The 23,074-nt window shown below is 39.8% G+C and overlaps 1 protein-coding gene across 1 annotated transcript in view; it reads right to left on the minus strand.

Annotated features, from left to right (window-relative positions):
• Positions 1-500: 500 nt before the first annotated feature.
• epas1b (endothelial PAS domain protein 1b) overlaps positions 501-23,074 on the minus strand; it is a 49,107-nt gene continuing 26,533 nt past the window's right edge. The window contains exons 3-16 of the mRNA XM_026190710.1: positions 22,520-22,671; positions 21,280-21,367; positions 17,702-17,820; positions 16,745-16,947; positions 13,801-13,907; positions 9,719-9,866; positions 9,386-9,591; positions 8,996-9,231; positions 8,536-8,646; positions 7,485-8,017; positions 7,064-7,160; positions 6,765-6,852; positions 6,504-6,671; positions 501-6,266 (exon numbers count right to left, since the gene is read on the minus strand). Coding sequence (XP_026046495.1) covers positions 6,115-6,266; positions 6,504-6,671; positions 6,765-6,852; positions 7,064-7,160; positions 7,485-8,017; positions 8,536-8,646; positions 8,996-9,231; positions 9,386-9,591; positions 9,719-9,866; positions 13,801-13,907; positions 16,745-16,947; positions 17,702-17,820; positions 21,280-21,367; positions 22,520-22,671 — 2,408 coding nt within the window. The 3' untranslated portion in view covers positions 501-6,114. The remainder of the gene's footprint in view (positions 6,267-6,503; positions 6,672-6,764; positions 6,853-7,063; positions 7,161-7,484; positions 8,018-8,535; positions 8,647-8,995; positions 9,232-9,385; positions 9,592-9,718; positions 9,867-13,800; positions 13,908-16,744; positions 16,948-17,701; positions 17,821-21,279; positions 21,368-22,519; positions 22,672-23,074) is intronic.

Below are 23,074 nucleotides of genomic sequence, written 5' to 3' on the forward strand. Positions count from 1 at the left end.
GACCCATTTTGCCAAAGGAAAGGATGTTGCCTAATAATTATGCACACCTGATATAGGGTGTTGATGTCATTAGACCACACCCCTTCTCATTACAGAGATGCACATCACCTGGGGGCAGGGATAGCTCAGTAGGTAGAGTGGTAGCCCCATGATCGGAAGGTCGGGGGTTCGACTCCACTGAACGGCTACCCTGAGGTACCCCTGAGCAAGGTACCGTCCCTACACACTGCTCCCCGGGCGCTGCACTGGTGGCTGCCCACTGCTTCACTGGGTGAATGGGTTAAATGCAGAGGAACTATTTCCCTATGGGGACTAACAAGATCACTTTACACTTTACACCTAATATGCTTAATTGGTAGTAGGCTTTCGAGCCTATACAGCTTGGAGTAAGACAACATGCATGAAGAGGATGATGTGGACAAAATACTCATTTGCCTAATAATTCTGCACTCCGTGTATATTACTATCTCTATCTCCAAATAAAACATACACACATATAGTTGATGAATAAGGGTAAGATCAGTATGCTTTAATAAGATATCAGTGCAGAAACACAAACTTCTTATTGGGTTACATTCCCCACATTGTTGTAATAATAATAATAATAATAATAATAATAATAATAATAATAATATCATCAACATAGATTTTAAGCATATTTTTTAAAAAAAATCTAAATGGTATTGTATGACATTGACAGAACAGAATACAAGTAGCTTAACATGGATCCCATAAGGAAAAACAAAAACCCTGTTACACAAGCCAAAGATAAAATGCAGATATCTTTTTAAAGAGGAAGCGCGATGAGTGAGTGGATTAACTCCTGAATGATTTGTCACTTTACCCTTCAAGCAGCACAGTATGTTGCGCACTGGTGATAAGCCTCCTAGAGTTAAAACACAAAGCTAAAGACCCAATAATTTTTTTTTGGGTTAGCGTCACTAATGCTCATGTCTCTTCGACATTTCTTCAGGGAAGGAGTTTTTGTTTGTTTGTTTTTTGCTTTTACCCCCTTTAATTTCCGACTTTGCAACATATCTTAGTTGTTGTTTTATTTCAACACTGGACATACATTTCACCTATTTGGCATTCAACAAGTTTCATGGTAGCTGCTGAATGCTAACAACATAATAGCTTTTAATTTTCTGACCAAAGCTAGTGGAGTTTTTTTTCCTTCTTTTTAAATCAACTTCCGTGTAGCCAACTTTTTCCACATGCATTACCACAGTTTCTTTCTTATCTGATGAGGTCATTTAAACTCATCTGAGGTGCTGTTCTTTGTCGCTGTGCATATTTCCTCACACTAAATACATCTTTGGTTTGTAATATTTCACTTACCACTGAGATTCTTTACTAGTTTATATTGCACATAAAATTTGCAATTAAAAAACGATAACATGCTTCAAACATGCTGTAAGGTGCTTTTCTGGAAACCAATGTTTCTATATTTTTATATATTTCAAACACTGTACATAATCCTACAAACATTATTAGCATTTAATTGAAGCCTCTTTTTACTCCAAATATGAAAAACTTCCAATTTAATCAAGGGTATAAATGGCCTCTTCTTTTGGGTTGAAAAGAAACATTTTGGTAAAGTGAAAGGAGTGAAGAGGAGAGGAGAAACAAAGAAGTGATTTATCAAATTGGCAAGTGGAGAAATATGGCGCAGGTAGGCAGGCTGAACAGGAAGTCTGTCATTTCATTTGTCCTTCAACTGAACTTCACTTCTTTACATCTCCTCTTATTTGAGATTGTTGCAAATTTTGATCAAGTTTTGGTTGCAATTTTACTGTTAAAACTCTTCCTCCTGACAGATTTGGCCTAATTATATGCGGTTAACTAGAGGAAATTTAGAGGTAATTAATTTAGAAGTAATTGCACATTTTCATTGTGTAATTACCTACTGCATTTTTTTTTTTTTTAATTGTTATCAGGACTGTCCCCTTCCTCTTTTTTGGCACAGTTTCAACATAATCTTTTGATATTTTACAAAATTATGCTTGTAACAGACACCTTTAGCACCACTCAGTACCAGAAAACCCTTATAGGCACATGAGCGCTGACTGAAGCAGCATGTTGAGACACTATATATTAAAATATAAGAGCTTAACATTACAGTCAAATCTTTTTTCCCCCACCCAACTAATTCTAAAAACCCACAAGCAGCCTCATTAGCAAACAGGTCATCTGATAAGCCTCACACAAAGCTTAATTTGTTATCAAAAGGAAGGATTGGTTCTAATGGGATTCTACTCAAATCCAAGAGACTGGCTCATCACTGCTGATCAATTAGGATCTAAATAGATCCCAAAAGCTCTATTAGGTTTGGGTATATTTAAGGAATAAGTGAAAGAAAGCTACAGTGGCGCAAAATCTGAAGAGTTATCATCAAAATCATTCCAACTGTGAATGTTTTCTCCAAATATTATAAAACACATGACAAATTTGTATTTAACAATAATCTATATTTCTTTAAAAAAAAAAAAAAACTTTTGGGGGTTTTATTTTTAGATTGATATCTTCTACTTGGCTGCGAGAAAATATCTCAATTTCATATCCAAATTTAGATTCATGCAGCAAACAGGAGAAAAGAATTTACCTTTAACTTAAGATGCAATGTCAAGTTAAGATTGCATTTGATAATCATCCCCCGCAGACCTACAGTATGCCATCTACAGATCTAAAGGAACAAACTGTGCACTTGAAGGGTGACCTCGGTATGTTGAGACAACCATAAAGTCATAAGGCACATCATAATGATTAAAATGAACTTGAAAGAAGTTGAGCACATCAGGCGGAGAACATCAAAATACAGTGTTAGTGGATCCAAGAGATGTAATAAAAGTTCTACAAATGACAATGATACAATGTCTATGAAGCACCTTTTGCTTTTATATATGCAACTGGAAAACTATGTGATTAACAATGTGGCAACTTCACCTTCCTTACAATATTCAAAATGCTACATATCTGAAAAGTGAAACTTAGAAAACTGATATTTACCTCTTGTTTTGTTGTTGTTGTTTTTTTATCTGATTTTTTTTCTTGTTATTTTTAAAGCAAGAACAACAACAGTACTGGCCAGCCAACAGATTCCATGGATATTTTAGGATAGAATAAAAAAAAAAAAAAAAATGCCACCACAACACAGAAACAGCACAAGAAGAAACAGCACTGTGAGGGACTGGCTCTAACTGCATCTATGGGGGGGTAAGGTAAGGACAAAGTACCAGGACACAAACACGAAAAACACCATCTTTAACATTAGTTCTGTTTTAAATACATAACATATGTGTACAAAGCTCAAAGTGGTCACCACACAGAGACAATTACCTCAAAAATATAGACTGAGCTTAAGAAAATACTTTGAGAGGAAAGAACAGAAAAACTGTATTTCACTGAAGACATACTGACAATGTTTGGATGAAAAATTAGTTTCAAAATCTGCTCTTATGGCAAGTAATAATCAAAGCCTTAAAGCTTTCTGTAACTGGCAGCCACTTGGTTTGTGAGTAAAGAAAAACTGGCCTTGTCCTAATCTTTAAGAAAATTATATAAACTCCACTTTCAAGTCATGTCACAGGCTGCTGTACTGCATTAAAACCATGGCTGCTGCTATGTACATATGCATTGTCTGAATGAGTAAGTGATCATGTCAACGCTGCAGTCTTTACCCTGTCTGTTATGTGCAGCGGTGTGCACAGGAGGTCATGATCTTTTGCCCTAATAAAACACCAAGGGGCAACAGAGGTTACTAGAGCCGCTTAAGCTAAGCGCTATTTCGGCTCTACTGGGTCCCCCAAAAAACACCCCTCAGCTGCCCGTCTAGACAGCTCAAGTGCCCACCTGATCAGCTAAAGTGCCCTTTTGATCCCTCCCACGGCACTTGTGATTAGCCCAAGTGCCCCCTGTGTTGGGCTCAAATGCTCTCCAGTTGGCTTAAAAGAGCATACCAGTGACAAATCTCACATACTTTACCACCTGACCATTCTCTAAGCATTCTGCAAACCACATTTCTTTTTCAAGCTGTGCTTCCTACATTGATTGTACAGCTTGTCTGCTAACAATTTTGTTGTGTACTGTACATAATTCAAACCAATAAGTGTCTCAAACTAAATGTAAAACCGTGGCACGACAGGATTCAGCAAATCATGCAAACTTTTTCTTAAAGCTTCCCCAAGTACAGGTGCAGGACAATAACGAAACCAAAACACCCCCACCACCACACAAAGGTGTCCCCCTTTTTCAAACAGTCCCTGGTCCCCTCATAGTCTATGCACACCACTGGTCTGGTCTTTATGGTTTCCTGTATTGCATAAAATGTGTGTTAGCTAATAACATTTAATCATATGAACTCTTACAGTGTGTGCATGTCACATTCCTTTGTGCAGGCTATTGATTATGTACATAAAGTCTAGCTTTGTTACTGACAATCTAAGTTTTAGCTCAATGAAATAATTGCACAATAAGAAAATAACCCTGTATCCACACAAGCTACACACCTGACTGAGACACTAAAGTGAGGAAAGCGTGTTTAGACAGATTTAAGATGAAGATGTTAAATCTTAAATGTTCAGATTACATATATTGCAATATGTTTATTACAGTGTCAGAGAGAGAGTGAGAGACAGAGAAAATAAGAGAATGTAGAACGTTGAGTAAGAACTAAAGAAGAAAAAAAAAAGGCAGTGTTAATGTGGTGAAGTGTCCGGTCAGTTTGGATTGAATAAACTGGGGGAATTTCATAAAAGCTTCAATATCTCAATTCAGAAAAAGAAGAAAAGACTATTTACAATAATGATATGTCATTTGAAACATACAGATCTAATGCTACTAGTTTATCTACTAAAGCAGCAGAGATATGCTACAGTGATTTATGGGATGGATTCAGACAAAACGAGGCAGGCTGATGAATGTGAATATGTGGAAAAAGGCTTGAGCAAGGCTGGGTATCACTTTTACTGCTTCCGATTCTGCTCGGCAGTTCTGGTTCTGGTCATAGCCTTTCAACCTTTAATTCTCTAAAGATTAAAATAATACTTAAATTGGAGTATATTTTAAGTCTTGGGCATAGAGGAAATGAAATTAATACAGATTACCGCAAAGTTACAACATTACATCTGGCCGCACTGTAAAGTACTCCAGTCCAGCATATTGCACCACTATGATTAAAAAGAAATCATCTTTGGGTGTCCGTAATGAGAATACAATAGTGTAAAGGATTCTTAAGAAATCTTTAAAATGGCTACAATTTACCACAGTTCATGATACCCAACTCTTGCTTGAAGCTTCAACTGCGCTGTGTCTACAAGTTGCTGGTAAAACATGCAAATGTGAAAGAAGACCGTGTCTCTGTTCATGTGTAGGTAGTATAATATCATCTCTTCTGAGCCAAATGCTTTAGCTAGAAGAGCAGTAGGGCTGGGATCTGAGCTGCATAGAGTCCATATCAGGACGTAGGTCAGAGACCCACTGCTCACAGATTCCCGCTTTGCTAAACCTAAGCAGGAATCGGCTGGTAGTCAGGGTGATGTGGCTGTAGATGTTTGAGCAGAGCTGGCCTTTGAGGCAGGTTTTCTTCCACACCACTAACACCCCTTTACACCAGAGACCCGAGTTCAGGATGTGTTTTCAAACATAGCTTTGCCACCCTGTTGGCATCTATACCAAACCCGGTGAGATCCCAGTGTCAAAACTCTTAATTAATGTGATGGTGTGACCATTGTCATGTATTAAATGTGCAGCATTGACCTTTTTTTTTGACCAGTGATCGTTTGTTATACATGCGGGTCATTTGATGTTTGGCTCAATGGTGGTCAACCTGCATCTGATATGAGTCAAGAGCTTGGCAGGGAAAGGGGTGCATGTGGCTTGACCCTGATAACTCAGCTTGGTCTACACAGAGAACTTAAAAAGGGATGGGGAAAAGAGTGTGGGGCTAAATAAGGCAGGATGTGGCCATTAATACCATTCTCTATAGTTAGCTGAGCTTTAGGGCTCATAGAAGGCCTAGAGGTACAAAGGTAAAGAAAGGCTTAAGTCTCGTGCTGCAGGTTGAGGCTCAGGGCAGGGAGTAAGTCCAGGTTTATGTCGGTGTTTGAATCTGGGGCTCTAGGTGGCCTGGTCCAGGGCTCTCAGCAGGTCACAGCCCTGGAGGAGGTGCAGGTTGCCCTGCAGCGGGACATTGACCTCGCAGTCATAGCGGGTCAACTCCGGCAGAAAGGAGGGTTCAAATGAAGGCCCCAGCAAACGACTGGCTATGCCTAGAAAATGACAGAAATAAAGAAAATCCCTGTGTGTCAGTGATTTACTTGTTTATTTGAATTAGAAGACCACTTGACATGAGTAGATTTAGTCAGAGCAAGATGTTAATGGCCGAGTCATATATTCTGCAACGTAAAAGTACTTTAAATTAAACAGAAGACTAAATGAGTGCTTTAACTGTCCACACAGTGATATTAGCTGACTAAAATCTGTAAATGTTAGTAATTCCAGCTCACCCTCACACTTGTTAGAAGGCAGCATGTTATACTCTCTGTAGTCACAGCTCTTTTGGGGAAAGCCTTTTTCATTTCGACCATTTCCTGCGTACAGTGACTTCCTGTGTTGTTGCAGCGAGTTGAGACATGGAGCCATGTTCCCTGGCATCATTCTCGCCATCTCCGACTCTGAGAGGAGAGAGCGAGAGGTTAAAAAGGTGCAGCTGATGCGTGGAAGAGATGATAAAACATGGTTTCCATCCATTTGCTGCACAAGCATACCTGCCAGTGATCCTGCACAGAGGGAACGATCCATGCAACTGTCACTCCTTATCTTCTTCCATATGAACTCTGGCAGCTTGCTTTCACCCTGAAACAGTCATACTCAATTGATTAGCAGGTTGTGCATGCAGATATTTTTTTAGGCAAACTATCAAACTCAAGAATTTAAATCGTGGTTTGGAAACTAACATGCAACCTTGCGTGGAACACTAATGCCTCAAAATAATGCACTATGTTACACTGAATACTTTAAGTTGCAGTGGAACTTTTGCTGTACGGTAGGAGTCGGAGGAACTCACCACAGCCATCTGGCTGAAGGAGCGCTTCATACTGTTGGCCATGGCCACTCTGGCTGGACTCATGTCTCTGTAAGCTTGTACAAAGTTGTCGATGGACCTGCATACACAAAGTGGATGAAAATTTTTTTTATTAATAGTATTTTAGTATTTATTTATTTATTGTCATTGTCAAGAACAATGAAATTGCGTTTGGGGCTTCCATACAACCCAAAAAAAAGAAGAAAATAATAAATACCCCTTAAAACCCCTTAAATAATTGCGGCAATAATAAAGAGAATTTGGTGGTCAACACCCTTTTTTATTTAAATCATGTTGTTAAGGTTTTTATTCCTTATTCCTTTTAGTCTTATATTTTCACAGTTATATGCATCAAGTTAAATTTTCCTTGAGCACTAAAATAAGAGACTCATAGTTAAGTCACCTCTGTTTCTGCATGCCATGTGGCATGTTCTGCTTGCAGGATGGCCGTTCTTCCAACATCGTGTCCATCAGACAGGCTTTGGTGGGCCGTGGTTGTTGTTGGTAAGTCAACAGCAGGTCTGGTGGCCACTGCAGATTCTGACTGCCACCCATGGAGGACAGCGGGGAGCTGGCCGGGGCCTGGTATGGGGGATTGTGCAGATGCCCCATCATGTATGACCTTCCATGGGGATCTGCATTCCCCTGGCTGGAGACTCTCTTTTCCCCTCCAGCCCAGGATGAAGATGTCGCACGCTGGTAGTGGCCTGGGGATTGGGAGGAGGTGGACAGGGGCTGTAAGAGGCTGGCCACATTGTTGAAACTCTGCTGGGTGGTCTGGTTAATTTGGGGCAGGCTGGTGTTGCTCCCCATGGATCCTGCTGGAGCTGCCTCCAGGGGCTCTGACTCTGTGACAATGGGATTGAGCTGGAAGTCCTCTCCATCCATAGGGATATAAGGAGCCAGAGTCTCCAGGTCCAAATCATTCAAGTCCCTCTGGATAGCAGAAATAATTTTTGTTTTGTTTTTTCAACACAAATATTTAAGAAAAGAGATCCTTTTAAGCATTTGGTGAAAACTATAAATTATTGCTTTAGACATGTGAGTATTTGTGGCTGAGATAATGCTGCAGTGTTCATAAACTGCCACTCAGTTTAGACTAACAGGATTATGATGATTACATTAGGAACTCAATAATAAAAACATCATTGTGAGCACTAATATTTTATCAGCAGCCACTCAAATATGTAAACCACTGATTTATAGTTTTGTTTAATCCAGTACTCGTTAAATTGAAGAAATACTAACATAAAATGGAAAATGTCCTGGATGCTTTTCTCACAGATTTATAAGCTAAAGGTCAAAGACACTATAGCAGTAAATTAAAAAGCTAATGATACAGAATACATATGTTGAGCTGGTTAATTCAGGCTTTTTTCTTTGTTTGTCTGAGTTAACATAAAATTCACTAACTCTACACAACTTTGGTCACACACACACACACACACACACACCTCAGTGTTTGCAGAACTGTCTCCCTTTGTGTCCAGAGCAAACAGCTTCTCTGTGAGCTCCACCCTCAGGTCACTCTCCACTGAGCTGTAGTAATCATCTGGGCTGCTGGGCTGCAGAGGTGAAGGACAGAGGGAAGGATGAACAAAAGGAAGAAATTAGATTTGAATGAGAGAAGTGGAGAGAAAGAAAATGATAAACACAGACAAAAAGGACTAATACATAAGAGAAACAAGAGAGATGAGTTTTGACAAAGGCACTATTCACTGCTACGAGCCTATTCCATCCAAATAACCACCCCCGTTATTCTCACACACTCTGCCCAGTTTTAGTGACCTCATCGCACACTGAAAGAATAAACCATGGAACAAGTGTAACCAACCAGTCACTCGCTCACTAACTAATTACTCTTTTCAATTTCACAAACTGGCTCTCAGTCGTGCCCTGTCGCGCTGTCCTCACCGTGGAGCAGCTGCTGAGGCTCGGAGTGGCGCTGCCCGATGGAGGATTCTGCTGCACAGTGAACGAACCACCGGCCATTTTACCCACGTCCCCTGGAGCTGCAGTTGGGGGTCCAGAGGCATTGGAGGCAGACTTGTGGCTCTCACTGGCCCAGGACGGTGGTCCCGGAGGGGCCATGGCTGAAACAGACACCTGGGAGTATGCTGGCTGCTGGGGCTCTTCAAACTGAACACGACCTGCGAAAAAGAATCACAAATTTGAGCCAATTTTTTAAAAAAGACAAAAGGAAACTGTATTAAAAAGTTGTTTCTGCTATATTGTTTTTGCCAAAGTAAGGTGGAAGAATACTGTGACCATAACAGACACAGTTTTACAGAAGTAAATACTGACTGAAGTCGAGGGAAACGATCGTGTCTCCAGGTGTTGGAGCAAGCTGAGCGAGATCTTCCGGCTCCTCTTTGAATTTACTGAAGAGGGCATCTCCAGGCTCTCCGCTCATGCCCACTCCAGGACTGAAGAAGCTGCTCATGTGTCGTGGCTTGAACAGGGACTCCGTCTGCCCCAGGGACAAAATCATCGACTTCTCCTCAATGTCACTACGGATTGGAGAAAACACAGCAAATTTGAACTTTGAGATATAGAAATCTGAATATTTTATGATTAAATCCAGGCAAAGATGGCATTTAATTGAGGGAAACTTGGATTAAAAATGAAGACTCTTACCTGAGGACATAGTTGATGCACACGATGCACTGCGGCTGAGAGTTGCGGCTGTTATAAATGACAGTTCCCTGGGTTTCTACCCAGACGTAACCCCCATTCTTAGCCAGCATACGATACTGACCGCTTACTGCCTGACCCTTGGTACACACTGCATAAGGAAGAGAAGAAGAAACAAAAAAGAAGCTATGAATAACATTGGCGTTATTGCTTGCAAGTTTAAAGCAGATATAAAACAATTTTCCTGAAACTGTGAGCATACTTCCTTTATTCTTCAAAAGTGGCACACTGATTTGACTCGAAAGTGAATGACACTGAAACAATAATGTCAGGATCTGGAACATTACATGTCTTTAGTTTTAAAAGTCTCCATCTTTTACTGGTCAGGGTTTTATTAAGTCATTTCTCCATGTTCACCTTTTGTTGTCATTTTTATTAGTCTTTACATAACGATTTAAAATGCCATGAGATGACTGTTGACTGGCACTAAATAAAACTGCGCTGAATTTGATTTCAGCTACTGTCCTCAAGTGTACAGGACTGCTTTAAACAGGGCCAATGTAATCAGTGTTCTTCCTTATTACTCAGAAATTACTCACCGAGAGTACTTGTTGAGTTTTTGTTGTTCATGCGTAAAATTGTGACGCGTTCACATTGTTGTATAACCCAGTGAGTAATCTTCTGATGAGGAAACAAAACCAAAGAGAAAATAAACTGACAGTTCTTTTCAGTCTGTCGATGTCAGTGACAGATGGACTGTTTAATCTTCTGTGTTGCAACTTTCCAATCAAAGGTCACATCAGTAGTAAAGTTCATAAGCCTCAGGCCAGTCAAATTAGAAGACGGTGTAAACCTTCAGTACTACTTATTAAAAGATTTATGTGAGTTTATGTATATATTGGAGCTTGCATGTGTACTTTTGACCATGTGTGTATTAGAGGAAATCCAAATAAAGTCAATTTTTGCTTTTTAAGGTTATTAAAAGATCTATTCTAGGAAGAGAACAGATCAAAGAAAGTATTAAATTCATGCCCATTTGGAGTGCCTGTAAAATCTTGACCACAACTGTATGTGGTGGATTTTTATACTTTGTTTTTATTTAGGTGTTTAAAGTCCAGATTGGCTAATTATTTGTTAAATATTTGCATAATCCTTTAAAAATCAAGCAAATATTTGTAAGCGGGACAAGGCGGGATGTTTGACTTTGACTCGAGAAGGAAATGTTCTGGCTACAGTCCAAAGTTCAGCACTGGCGTGGGAAAGGCGTAGGAATGGTCACAAAGCGTACATAAGGCCAGTGACTCCCTGTGTGTGTGTGTGTGTGTGCGTGCGCGCGCAAGTAAGACTGTTGAGAAAGCTTGGAGGGGACAACACTGCATGTAGCAGAGAACACTGTTAGCATGTGCTGATCGACAGGCTGGTCACGTTGGCCGTGAGAGCGGCTCGTCTGTGTTTGTGAGACGTTCAGATGGATAGAGAGTCCTTTATCTTGGCAAATGTCAGACAGCTAAGGGCTGCGGATGCAGATGACTTAAGATCAGTGGAAAGAGAACATGGCTAAAAGAAAAAAAATTCACATGCAGCACACTAAACAAAAACCCGAGGACTACAATCCTCTTTCAAGTCACTTTTTTGGTTTTTGTTGACATGCAAAATTAAAGTGCAGCGAGACCAAAAGAACATGTCTAAAAGGTCAACTTTGGAAGTGCAAAACTTCAAAAGACAACTTGGTATCAAACAATCCCAATATGTGCTGAAATATTTCTGTTTCAAGCACAATGGGTCTGTTTTTTAAGCCTATTGTTTTTTTGTTTTTTGAGCCAACCTTTCAAAGTAAGTCTTTGATTTAAAAAGTCATAATAATTTGACTTTTGTGAATGTGAGTTACTTTGTTTTTTTTATTTATTTAAAAAGAATGCACTTATTACCCCAGATGCTTTTAGATATTATTACTTTGGGCCTGCGGTGTTTTTTAATCCATCCAGACCGTTTCAGTGTGAATTACCATTTTCGGAAATATTGTCCATGTTCTCTTTAATACTAAAATATGACAGTCATATTCTATACTTCTTATGGTTATTGAAGTATCAAAAACAGAATTTAAAAATTTGCATTTAAAATTGCACAAAATAAATCGATCTTTAATTGTAAGCAGTTTCCCCCATAAACTATTTTCATTCAGTTAAACTACACCTATAAACTGCATGATTGTGGAGAAAGACCCAACTGTGATGAGAGGCTCGTGCTTGGCTGTATGCATTAATGTCATCCAGTCTCTATTGAGGGTAATGTTAGCTAGCGGCATGTTTTATCTGACTAGTGAATGGAGAAAATTGTAAAACCACAATTTGGCTTTATGATTTTGGACTAATTGAGTGTGGAAAAAGTTGTTGGTTTATTTTATTTTTTACTTCATGGTAAGACAGGGAGAGTGCTTTTAGTTTAATGAAACAGGCAGCAAAGACTTGTACAGCTCTGAAACTCACACCATTACAATCTAGACTGAAACACACCACTACAGGCTACAGGGGGAAGTATTTGGGTTGTACTGCTTCTTTAAGTTTCTGCTTGACATCTTTTTAAATGATGAAAGTTTTGGATGAAAATATTATTTTCTGTGAAAAGTAAAATATCAAATTAGGTACAGTTTTGTGTCTTGATGCATACTCAATCATCCAAGTAAGGAAAGTTGATTCTGGTCATCTGGATGTAGCGAATCAACTTTTTGGAAAGTACAGTTTTACTTTTCAAAGAAAATATCAGGATTAGTGTTGGCCCAGATATGCCAGGAGGGAAAAAAAGAAAAAGAAAAGCATAATCCTCTTTGTAACAAGAGCATTTTTTGCTGTGTACACACAGACACACACAGCCATTATGTTGCAGGGGTGGTTTTAAGGAACTAAATTACCACTTTCCCTCGTGCACTGTCAAAGCCTCTAATGATACAGTACTGTCAGTGAAGAGAATAGCCATGACACTTCAGAGCCTTGTCCGCATGCGCGCGCTCGCACGCGCACACACACACACACACACACACACACACACACACACACACACACACACACACACACACACACACACACACACACACACACACACTTATTAGATTGTAATAGAGGCCACCTGGTCCCCTGTCCACTGTGTTTGTGGCATCAGATGTGCAAACCTCATCAGGCCATCAGTGGATGCACCTAATTTAATAACAGACATCTTAATACCATGTTGCTGCTCTTTACATACACACAGACATCCACATATGTCTAAACAAGGATAAATGTATTTGTCTACCTAAAACATAAATAAAGAAAATAAAAATAAAATTTAATGAAACAAAAATGTCTGACAAGAAAAACCCCCAATATCGTCACTCAAACTTTAGGCTGTATTACCAGCTGACTACAAGTTTGAAGCGTTTAGCTGATCTGGCTAGTGATTATGCAGTTTTTACATCCTGATCACTAAAATTAGAGTTCATTTAGGGAATCCTTCAAAGTAAGTTTGGGTGACCGTGGCTCAGGGGGTTGGGAAGCGCATCTGTAACCGGAAGGTCACCGGTTCGATCCCCAGGCTCTCTGTCCTGGTCGTTGTGTCCTTGGGCAAGACACTTTACCCTACCACCTACTGGTGTTGGCCAGAGGCGATATGGCAGCCTCGCTTCTGTCAGTCTGCCCCAGGGCAGCTGTGGCTACAATCGTAGCTTGCCTCCACCAGTGTGTGAATGCGAGAGTGAATGAATAGTGGCATTGTAAAGCGCTTTGGGTGCCTTGAGAAGCGCTATATAAATCCAATCCATTATTATTATTATTAAGTGCCTCGAATGTGCCATTTCAAGATGGCTGCCAATACTAGCAACCATGCAGAAAGGCTCTAATTATTGTTTAAGAGTTGCTCCATATTTCATCAGGTTTTTGAACCAATCGCTTACTGCTACGAGCAAAATCTGAGGAAACGCAGGCTTAGATCTTAGCTAAAGGCAAACTACACGTGCGGATTGCGTTCATAGCTGAATCACCGTGGCTTGTTTTGCTTCATATTTGATGTTTGAGGCGTTCAAAGTCTTTTTTAAGGTCCGAGCGTGTACTTACAGTTTTGATGACTCTTGGTGACACTGTCTGAGTCCAAGGCGTGGTAGAAGTCGTAGATGGAACGACCCAGCAGATCCTCGGGAGTGTAACCCATCAACTCTGTTACCCTGGAACACAGACACAGACATCTAATAAGACACGGGCTTTTACTTATTATTTGAACTTTTCTCACATGTACGACTCAAAACACAAATCCTGCACTTCATCCTGAACTTAAAAAGACATCATGTACCATTTGGAAATCAAACTGAGAGGTGGATAGATTTCCAAAAATAAGAATTGCTCGTTCTGTCTCCAACCTCCCGGTGCTTCTGGGAACAGCTAATCTCTCGTCTCTCATCACAAGTTCACATTGTTAATCAGGATTTTGTTGCTGGCTTTCAATAACCACGTTTATAAAACTCCCTTTTATTTCTCTCCAACTCTTTCGCCAGTAAGTAGAGGTTTTGAGAATAAATAACAGGATTACTGTAATCTGATTACAGGTGCACTAATTTAAATGAAGTTTTTGAGTGCTGAAAATAATTACATACTTAGCTTCAGGCTGTTTTGACAGCAAATAAACTCAAGTTAATAACGTATATAAATAAGTGTAATTTTGACTTCACTGAGAAGCCAACAATTAGGCTAAGGGTCAAAAGCAGAGCCTCTTCCAAACAAACTGTGCTGTGAGAACATGATCCAAACCTACAACAGGAAATGGGCCCCTGAAAACAAGGTTTTATCAGGATAAGGAGACCGGGGAGGGTAAACTGGGACAGAGAATGAAGATAAGTTGTACTTAACCCAAATTAAAGTGCTAGGAATGTGATTTTACTCCAACTGCCACCAAAATGTTTTCACTCTGGCATGAGGATAGACTCCAGAGTTTAGGGATAGGATACACTGCAGCATAAAAAAATGTTTCAAATTTCCAGTAGGTATAAATGTACTCTTTCACTCCGTTTCATCCTATTTGTACCTCTGATCATCACTCTCAACATTTTTTGATGTCAAATCAGTTAAAATACAGTTTTCATCATCTATATTGCCCTTTGGATAGCTTTGGAGGTGTGAAGCCAAAGTTTCATTGAGATGAACAGTCAGCGGATGATGATGATGCGGTGGATTTATTGTGTGAGGGACAGAGTGAGATTGCATAACGCTGACAGATGTAGTGAGGAAAGGGAGGGAAGGGAGGAAAGGGAGGGGATGAATGTCTGGAGGGAAGAGGAGTACATAGGCACAATGGGTTTAAAAAAAAAAAAAAAAAAAAGAGACACATGAAAAAAGGAAAAAATGCATTAAGGCCAGAGAGGAGAGTCAGAGTGGGGAAAGAGACGAAACAAAAGCATTAATAAAACATGGTCACAACTAAAATAGCTTCAAATTATAACAATGATGATTACGATGGTGATTGCTTTCTTTTCTTTCCTTCCATTCATTTCCTCCATGTTAAGTAAGTACAAGCGTTTCACTGTTATTTTTATGTTATTTTGTATCACGGTGTACTTTACATTATTACAGATATAAAAGTAACAAATGACAGGAAGACCAAAGCAGAGGAGCACATTACCCTGCGGGCTATCGTCTGCATACAAATGATTTTATACAAATGTTTGAATTAAAACTCTAAAATTAATTAATGCAGGAATCAACAATACACAAATTGTATCTAATTTAGTGTAATATTTGGGTCAATGTCCCTGTATTACTGATAAATCTACAACATGCACTGTGATAAGTAGTGATTACTTGCATGACGTTTCTGATTGACACTTAAAAGTAACATAGTACACACAGAAGTGTTGTCCACGTCTAAATTATCCAAGTTGTATAACTTTAGAACTTCCCTTTGTGTCCTTTTGTGTTTGTATTCCTTATACTGTAGAATTGAGAATATAGCCAATAGCCATACGTCATTTATAAAGCTGGTATTTAATCATAAAATGGACTTTCTTACTGTACTTAGTAAATTATAAAGAATCAACAGGGATATTGAGGGGAGGAAATAATTGTTCTTCTTAGGTCAAGCAGAGTTTAAGCAAACTAGAAGGTTAAACTTCTGATTGTTACCCCTCTTGAAGAACTAATTATTCCTAAGTGATAAGTCTCTGTTCTTTCCCCCTCTCTCTCCTTCTTTGTTTCCTCCATCTCTCACACTGCCAGGCATGAGCTGAAGAAACTTTCCGTCCCTCCTCTAATGAGTGTAAGTCTCTGCTGAGCCAGGAGGGTCGACCCACCTACAATAAACTCATTTGCGTAATTGGAGAGAAGATTTAGGCGGCTATTAAATTGCACTAAAAAGGGTGAAAAAGAAAATGGGCTCTTGTTTGTAGTGCGGTCACGCACAGACCTGTGCATGCAATACACAAAAGGAACATTTCTCTTGCATGAGAGGCTTGATAAGATTACAGATTTGCGTGCATGCGATTGTGTAACACCAATCTGAAAATGCGTTGTGTTCCCTTCTCGTGCCAGTGGGAAAGAAATATCTGGGCGCAAACTATGAGGTTCTTTGGGTTTAAGATAGCCGCTTTTCATGCTAACCTACAAGTGACGAATGATAACTGACACAATGTCAGATGTCATTTTGTTTGGCAGCTTTAAAAATGTTTCAGCTTTAGGCTTGTTCACGATCTAATCCAGGGTCATTAACACTTGGCACGCTCTGACAACGTCATGACAGCGCCTTATTAATTTATGTTTCATCACCAACTTCTATTTTCTTACCTGCTAAGTCAACACACTGCAATCGCTCAAATATTCTGTGTGTGTGTGTGTGTGTCTGTGTGTGTGTGTGTGTGTCAGACTTTAATGGTTGTGTTTTAATTGGCAGCAATGTGAATCTGCTGCTCTACTGAACTCTGCTGAGGTTCAAACCAAATATAGGTGCATAAAAATATATTCACCGAAGCATATATTATCATTTAATACAAAATCTAAAAAATATGTTTCTGCCTACCTCTCGTCACAGTAGGTGAATTTCATGTCCATGCTGTGTCTGCTCAGGAAGGTCTTGCTGTCCAGCGGCGTGTCGATGTTGGACGGGTGTGGTATCGGTTCGCACATCAGGACAGCGCATGTGAGCGGAGGCTCTTTGAAGCCGCACAGCACTCGCGGAGGGCAGCTGTTGTACATCCTCAGTTGTCCAGTGCAGTGAAGCACCTGAGGAAGAGCAGCAGGAGTGTAAATGGAGTTTACACAGTGTCAGAGTTACCCCTGTGGTGAATAACATGCAGCCATAGCGCGATTATTACAGTTTTCCCTATCTGAGTGTTCATATTTACCATGACGCAGACACCTATTGTAGTGGTCATGTCTTTTTTGGCCCCACATTAGTCGATATTAATGGCCAGGGCTGCGATAGGTTCTTCAAAAAACGGTAAAGTACTTCTTACCTTTGAAAATAATGCTTTGCATTACTGCTATACAACCCAGAGAAAGCATTTCTCTACACTATTTGTTACACTACTTGTGTTGCTGCACAAGATTGCTTGTGGAATTGCTATTTAAGGATATAACATTAAACTTTTAATATGGGCTTCTAGACTCCTACCAGCATCATGAATTGCTCTGGATGATGGAACTCCAGGCCTCAAGGGCCAGTGTCCTGCAGGTTTTAGATCTCACGCTGGGTCAACACCTGAATCAAATGATTAGTTCATTACCAGGCCTCTGGAGAACTTCAAGACATGTTGAGGAGGTAATTTAGCCATTTAAATCAGCTGTGTTAGATCAAGAACACATCTAAAACCTGCAGGACACTGGCCCTTGAGGCCTGGAGTTCCCCCAACCCTGTTCTAAAATCTAAACCCTACTTGTGTCCAATATGTGGCTAAATCTATTCACAATGTAATAATCTCATTTTGTGTGTGCAGTTGCTGCAGATGTGATGCTTTGTAGATGTAGCAGTTGTTACCTTCCAGCTGGCTGACTTGAGGTTGACAGTGCGTCCTCTGTTGGTCACCGTGCATTTCATCCTCATGAAGAAATCTCTCTCTGTGCTCAGCTCTTTGCATTTTTTACCAAAGCCACTTCCTGGAAGACACAAAAAAACAGTGTGTCAGAATTCATCATCTGAATCATCATACAATAATACAATGTCACTGAGCAGGGGCAAACATAAGCATTTAAATGATTCAGATCCTGCTCTTGTGAACAGCTTTTTAGCTTTTTGCACAGTATATAAAATTCGCTTGACATTAAAGCATAATAATATATGGATCCTATAAGTATGAGGAGATTTAAAACAAAGTTCAGTGTCTTTTGTTTTTTTTTTGCAATATAATAAACTGGAAGTTCACTCCCTTTATCTCCCTTCCAGCTTAGTCACAGAGGACTTGGAAAAAATAGGCCAAGTTGTTACATCATAAGGTCAGAGTTCAGCCCCGGAGCTGCAGCCACAAAGCAAAGAGAAGTGTGTCTTTTGTCAAACTCCACGCTTAAAAGTGTGTCTCTAACTCCATATGGTTACACTTGAGCAAAACAAACACCACATAAATGTTTCCCCGACACTTACAAGCACGTTCATGTTCAGATGTGAATGAGTGTGGAGTGAAAGTGCGTTAAATAGAAAAGGTCTATAAATCAGAAGGTATTGTTCTGCTGGTGTGCTTTGTGGCCACTGCTGATAAGAGTTATCAACCACAGCACAGCGAGTGTGACCCTGTGTGTGTGCAGGAGAGAGGGATGGAGTAGAAAGTGGATTCACAGACAGAAAACATGTAGTATGGGTGTACTTCTGGCTCTGCTTTGCACTGCGTGTGTAACATACTAAGGTCATTATCTCTACCCCATAATGCCTTGTTCCTCTCTCAGCGCCTTTCCTCGTCTGCTCTTCCTCACGGTAGCAGCTCTTATCTGCTTTCCTTTGCACATGTCCTTTACAACTCTACTTTATCTGTTTATAGGTTCATCTCTGTATAACCTTTGAACTTTTGTTCTCATGTTTTTTCCCCCCTTGTGGACCCATCAGATATAGAATATTAATAACCACACTCTGTTCATGTTTTGAATTGTTTTGCATAGATCATTTCTGTCCCACAAGTAAAAGCAGGAGAGTTGAATGGCTCTGTAACAGTAAGAGCTGCAAGGCTGTACAAAGCATGTGGAAGATAGTAAATCTGTGTAACACCTGACAATTTCAGAAGAATGATTTTTCATCCTCAAGTAAACTCAGAGGATATAGATGTCTGAGGGTCCATTAAATACTTTGGTCACTCCTAGATAAGACAGCTGCTGACAACAAGCTGACAGTACTGTGGAATATTATCGTCCTGTAGGAATGATAGGATTTACAGGCCCCTGAACTTTCCCCTAGCACCAAAGCCAGCCAAACACTTCTAACTAATCTACATTGGCCTCAATATTGAGCCACAGGTACATGAAGTGAAGAACCTGTCCAGGCTATATTAGACCAAAGGTAAAGTGCACATGTCTGCAAGTATGCACGGTGTGTTTAAGTCAGTGTTGACATCACCCACACTACACTACAACACAGCAACCATGCTTGAATCTTCCATATGGACAGCTGTCTATTCACAGCTGTCTGCATAAGTATCTGCAAAAGCATATCAGCAACTGTGCATTCAGTTTTCGGAAGTTCAAAGGTTTTTAGGAAGAAAATGGGCAGGGATTTCAATAACTCCTGAATAATCATTTAAGTTAATTTAAATTCCTTAGATCCTAAAAAGTGAGCATTTATCTGATGGAATTAGCCACTGACATCAAATCGAGTCAACGCCCGGACCAGTGAGACGTTTTTGGGCAGCACAAGGGATTTTGTTAATTATGTGTATCCGGGAATAAAGGGCATAAAAGGAAAATTTAAAAAAAAATCAATTAAAAAAAAAAAAATAAAAAAAAATCACACTATTAAGAAGAAGAAAACATGCTTATTATGACTTAATGTCATTTTAAAAAAAAAAGTCAAGGTTAACACAGTCATTACATCTCTCGGCCCACATGACAGGAGCTGGAAAGTAAGCCAAGCTGTTACATGACAAGTGAGAGTTCAGCCTTGGAGCGATGCCTCAGAGCCAAGAAATTAAGTGTCTCTTGTGTCAAACTCCAAACTCACAAGTCTTTATCTCCGTATAGCTAAGGTTGAGCAAAACAAACACCAGACGAACATCTCTTCAGGCCAAAAACAACTGCGTACGTTAATATGTGAGTGACTGAGTGAAAGATTTAAATAGAAACAGGCCTATAAAATATAAAGTATTGTTCTACTTGCAAGTTTTGCGGCCAGTGCTGATAAGCGTTATCAACACTCTGTGTGTGCTTATATTCTATATATACATGCAGGGGAAAGAGTTCGAATTCTCAACAAAAAATAAATAAATAAAATAAAAATCACAAAATCCTGCCTCAGAGTTTGTTTGCGTTAACATCAGCTGATGACATTTTATTTCACTGGAGTCACGCTGCAGATACGCAACACCAGTGCGACCACACATACTGAAGTAAAGAAGTCACACCGGTGTTACTTGTCCACAGAAATGTCCAGAAAGCAGCAAACTAACACAAGATTGGTTTATTGTCTTTTATAATTGAGGCGACTGTTGTTGTGATTTGGCACTACATAAAAAATTTTTTTATTTGAAATCAGAAACAACTAGAATTAAAATACAAACTCTCACATGATTGGGGGAAGTTTACTTAGATTATGCCTCCAGTTATCCAGCATGGCTGCATGACTTCACACTTACATAATCTCAAAATGCTGTGAGTGGACCTAATGAACCACTGCCACGATTTCAAATAAGGAAGTCAGAGTATGTACAGGCAATTAATATGAGGCACACTCTCGGGCTTAGATAATACACAGTTTAACACAGTTTCTTTTGCTCTTGTTACTGTATGATGTCATTGTGAGTAGATTTCCCAATATGGTCATGAAAGCCGACTCAATACGGAGGGTGACCATAAATGAGGAGGAGCTGATTTCAGACAGAGTGAACTGAAAGGCGAATTGTTCCTTTACTAACAATATGAAGCTGGTAATGAGTATTACAGGTGACCTTTAAATGTTTCCAGTCTGAATCAAAGCTTAGGAATCTTGTCTTCTTCGAAGACTTAACTATTTGTATTGTGAGCATCTTTTAAGTGTATTTGTTTTTTTAATTATTTTTTTAATTTGCGTGGTATTAATGCTCTCCAGTGAGTTGTTTTCTGTTACATACATTCTATGATCTCCTCATGGTGACGTGGGTGGGACAAAACATCAACTTTGTACACAGGATATCCTATTATCTAATGGGCAGCATAGCTTGTGAATTGCTGAGCAAATTTATTCTTTTATTGAGTAGATAAGACTCCACAGACATTCCTCTACTTTATTTCAGGGGGCATTTTCTGATAAGGAGGAGAATGAAAAGATCACTTGTCATGTCAGAATGACTGCATATTTTTTTTTAATCAGTAAACCATAATCAGGTGAATGTAACAGTTGTCATAGGTGGATAGAAGATAATGCGTATGAGACTGTGTACTAACCAGTCGTCTTCAGACTGAGGTTTTCTCTGATCTCCTCATGGTCGCATGGGTGGGTGAAGTCAAAGATGCTGTGACCAGTAAGCTCCACCTGAAAAACAAAAAGCAAACAAATAAATAAAAATCCTGAAATAAGGAATGTTAAATAAAGATATACAATTGCCTTTCTGTTACAGTTTTCTCTACATTTTACAGTAGTTGTTCCATCAGTTAGACATGCTGCATATTTCTTTTTCTGGCACCAGCACCAGTAGTTTTGTTTGGGATAAATAGATGAAGAGGGGGTAGTGAGCGTGAGTAATGGCGGCCACCATGAATGAACAAATGCACAAAAGTGTGTCACCTCCAGAAACACAGAATGCTTCAACACTAAACAAACAAAACTTTAGCAGCTTGTGATTGTAATCCTCCGATAACCAGTCAAGCTGCACTTTCTATGCAGTTTATATTTGCCCCATATAATATAAAATATGTAATGAACACACTAAAAGAATAAAATTTGGACATCAAAGACAAGTGTCCAACCAGAAGTGAAATGTGTTCTCCTTCTGTTCCACTGCAACGGTGTAAGGAGTGAAGGAAGACCACTAAGTTTTTGGACAAATCTTCTACCACAAATGATTTTCTTCCAGAAAATCCACTTAAGGGACATAAAGTTCAGGCAAATGGGTCACAAGGAAAGCCTGAAATCAGAAAGCTGAGGGCAGCGTAGGGTCGCAAAGCAGAGCTTTTGTTTCAGCGTTTACAGTAAACTTCTCCTTTACGATTTGCTGTTTAAGTTGGTGCCAGAGAGGGTGGGGAAAGAAAATGCACAATGTGTTTATAGTTGAACCTCACCGTCTTGACTGAACACACACTGCTGGCATAACAGGCATTTCACATAAACACACCCCTCTCTCTCTCCTGAGTACCCGTTAACATCCACATCTGCGTCCTGTCTGACTGGGTTAATGTCTTTCTTCCAATCTTCTTGAGAAGTTAAAGAAAATTAAAAAAAATCTATCCACATGTCACGTGCAAAGATGTTAGATGTTGGTGATGTTTATGACCTCTCAAAGCACTTTAAACTACAAGCCAAATTCACCTGTATTTATATAGCACTTTATTCTGTGTCTGTGGACGCCCCCCCGCAAAAACAAAAAATAGCATCAACTATGACTGCGTGCAAATAAACAGGAACTGATCACATTTAGAAGTGTCTGCACTTGTCTGTTTATTTAAGTGTTCTTTAATGGCTGTGTACCTGCGTGAGTCCCATGAATTTGTTGATGTTCTCGGACAGGAAGATCATGTCACCATCTGATGTTACTACGGTGATGAAGCCCTCCAGAGACTTCAGGTACAGGCTGTCCATCTGTCCGTTGTCCTCGCCGTCGCTGCTGCTGCTGCTGCAGCCTGGAGGGAGAGGCAGCAAACAGGAGACGCTTACAAATTGTTTCTCATTCAGTGCTGATTATAAATGGATATCATTGTGAATCTGTGTGTGTTTGTGTGCACGCATCAGGCTTGTTTTCCCTCTTGAAGCTTTGGCTCGGGGACAAAACAAACCACTGTAGCTTCTTCCTGCATCTCCGGCCACCCCTGATGCTCGACCCTGACAAACTGCTCGCAAACTGCTCAAGCGGTGCCCGCTTTTAGGACATAACTTGCAATTATGCTCAAATACACTCAGCGCAGTATCCAAACATTTACACACAGTGACTCCAGTCTGTCAACAGTGTCTTGTTTCAGCTAATTGATAGAAAAAACACCTCTAGCCTCGAGCTGGCCCCAACTCAAGAGGCGTATGTGTTTGCAG

Source organism: Astatotilapia calliptera, chromosome 13 (genome assembly GCF_900246225.1).
Source record: "Astatotilapia calliptera chromosome 13, fAstCal1.2, whole genome shotgun sequence".
Lineage (NCBI taxonomy): Eukaryota > Metazoa > Chordata > Actinopteri > Cichliformes > Cichlidae > Astatotilapia > Astatotilapia calliptera.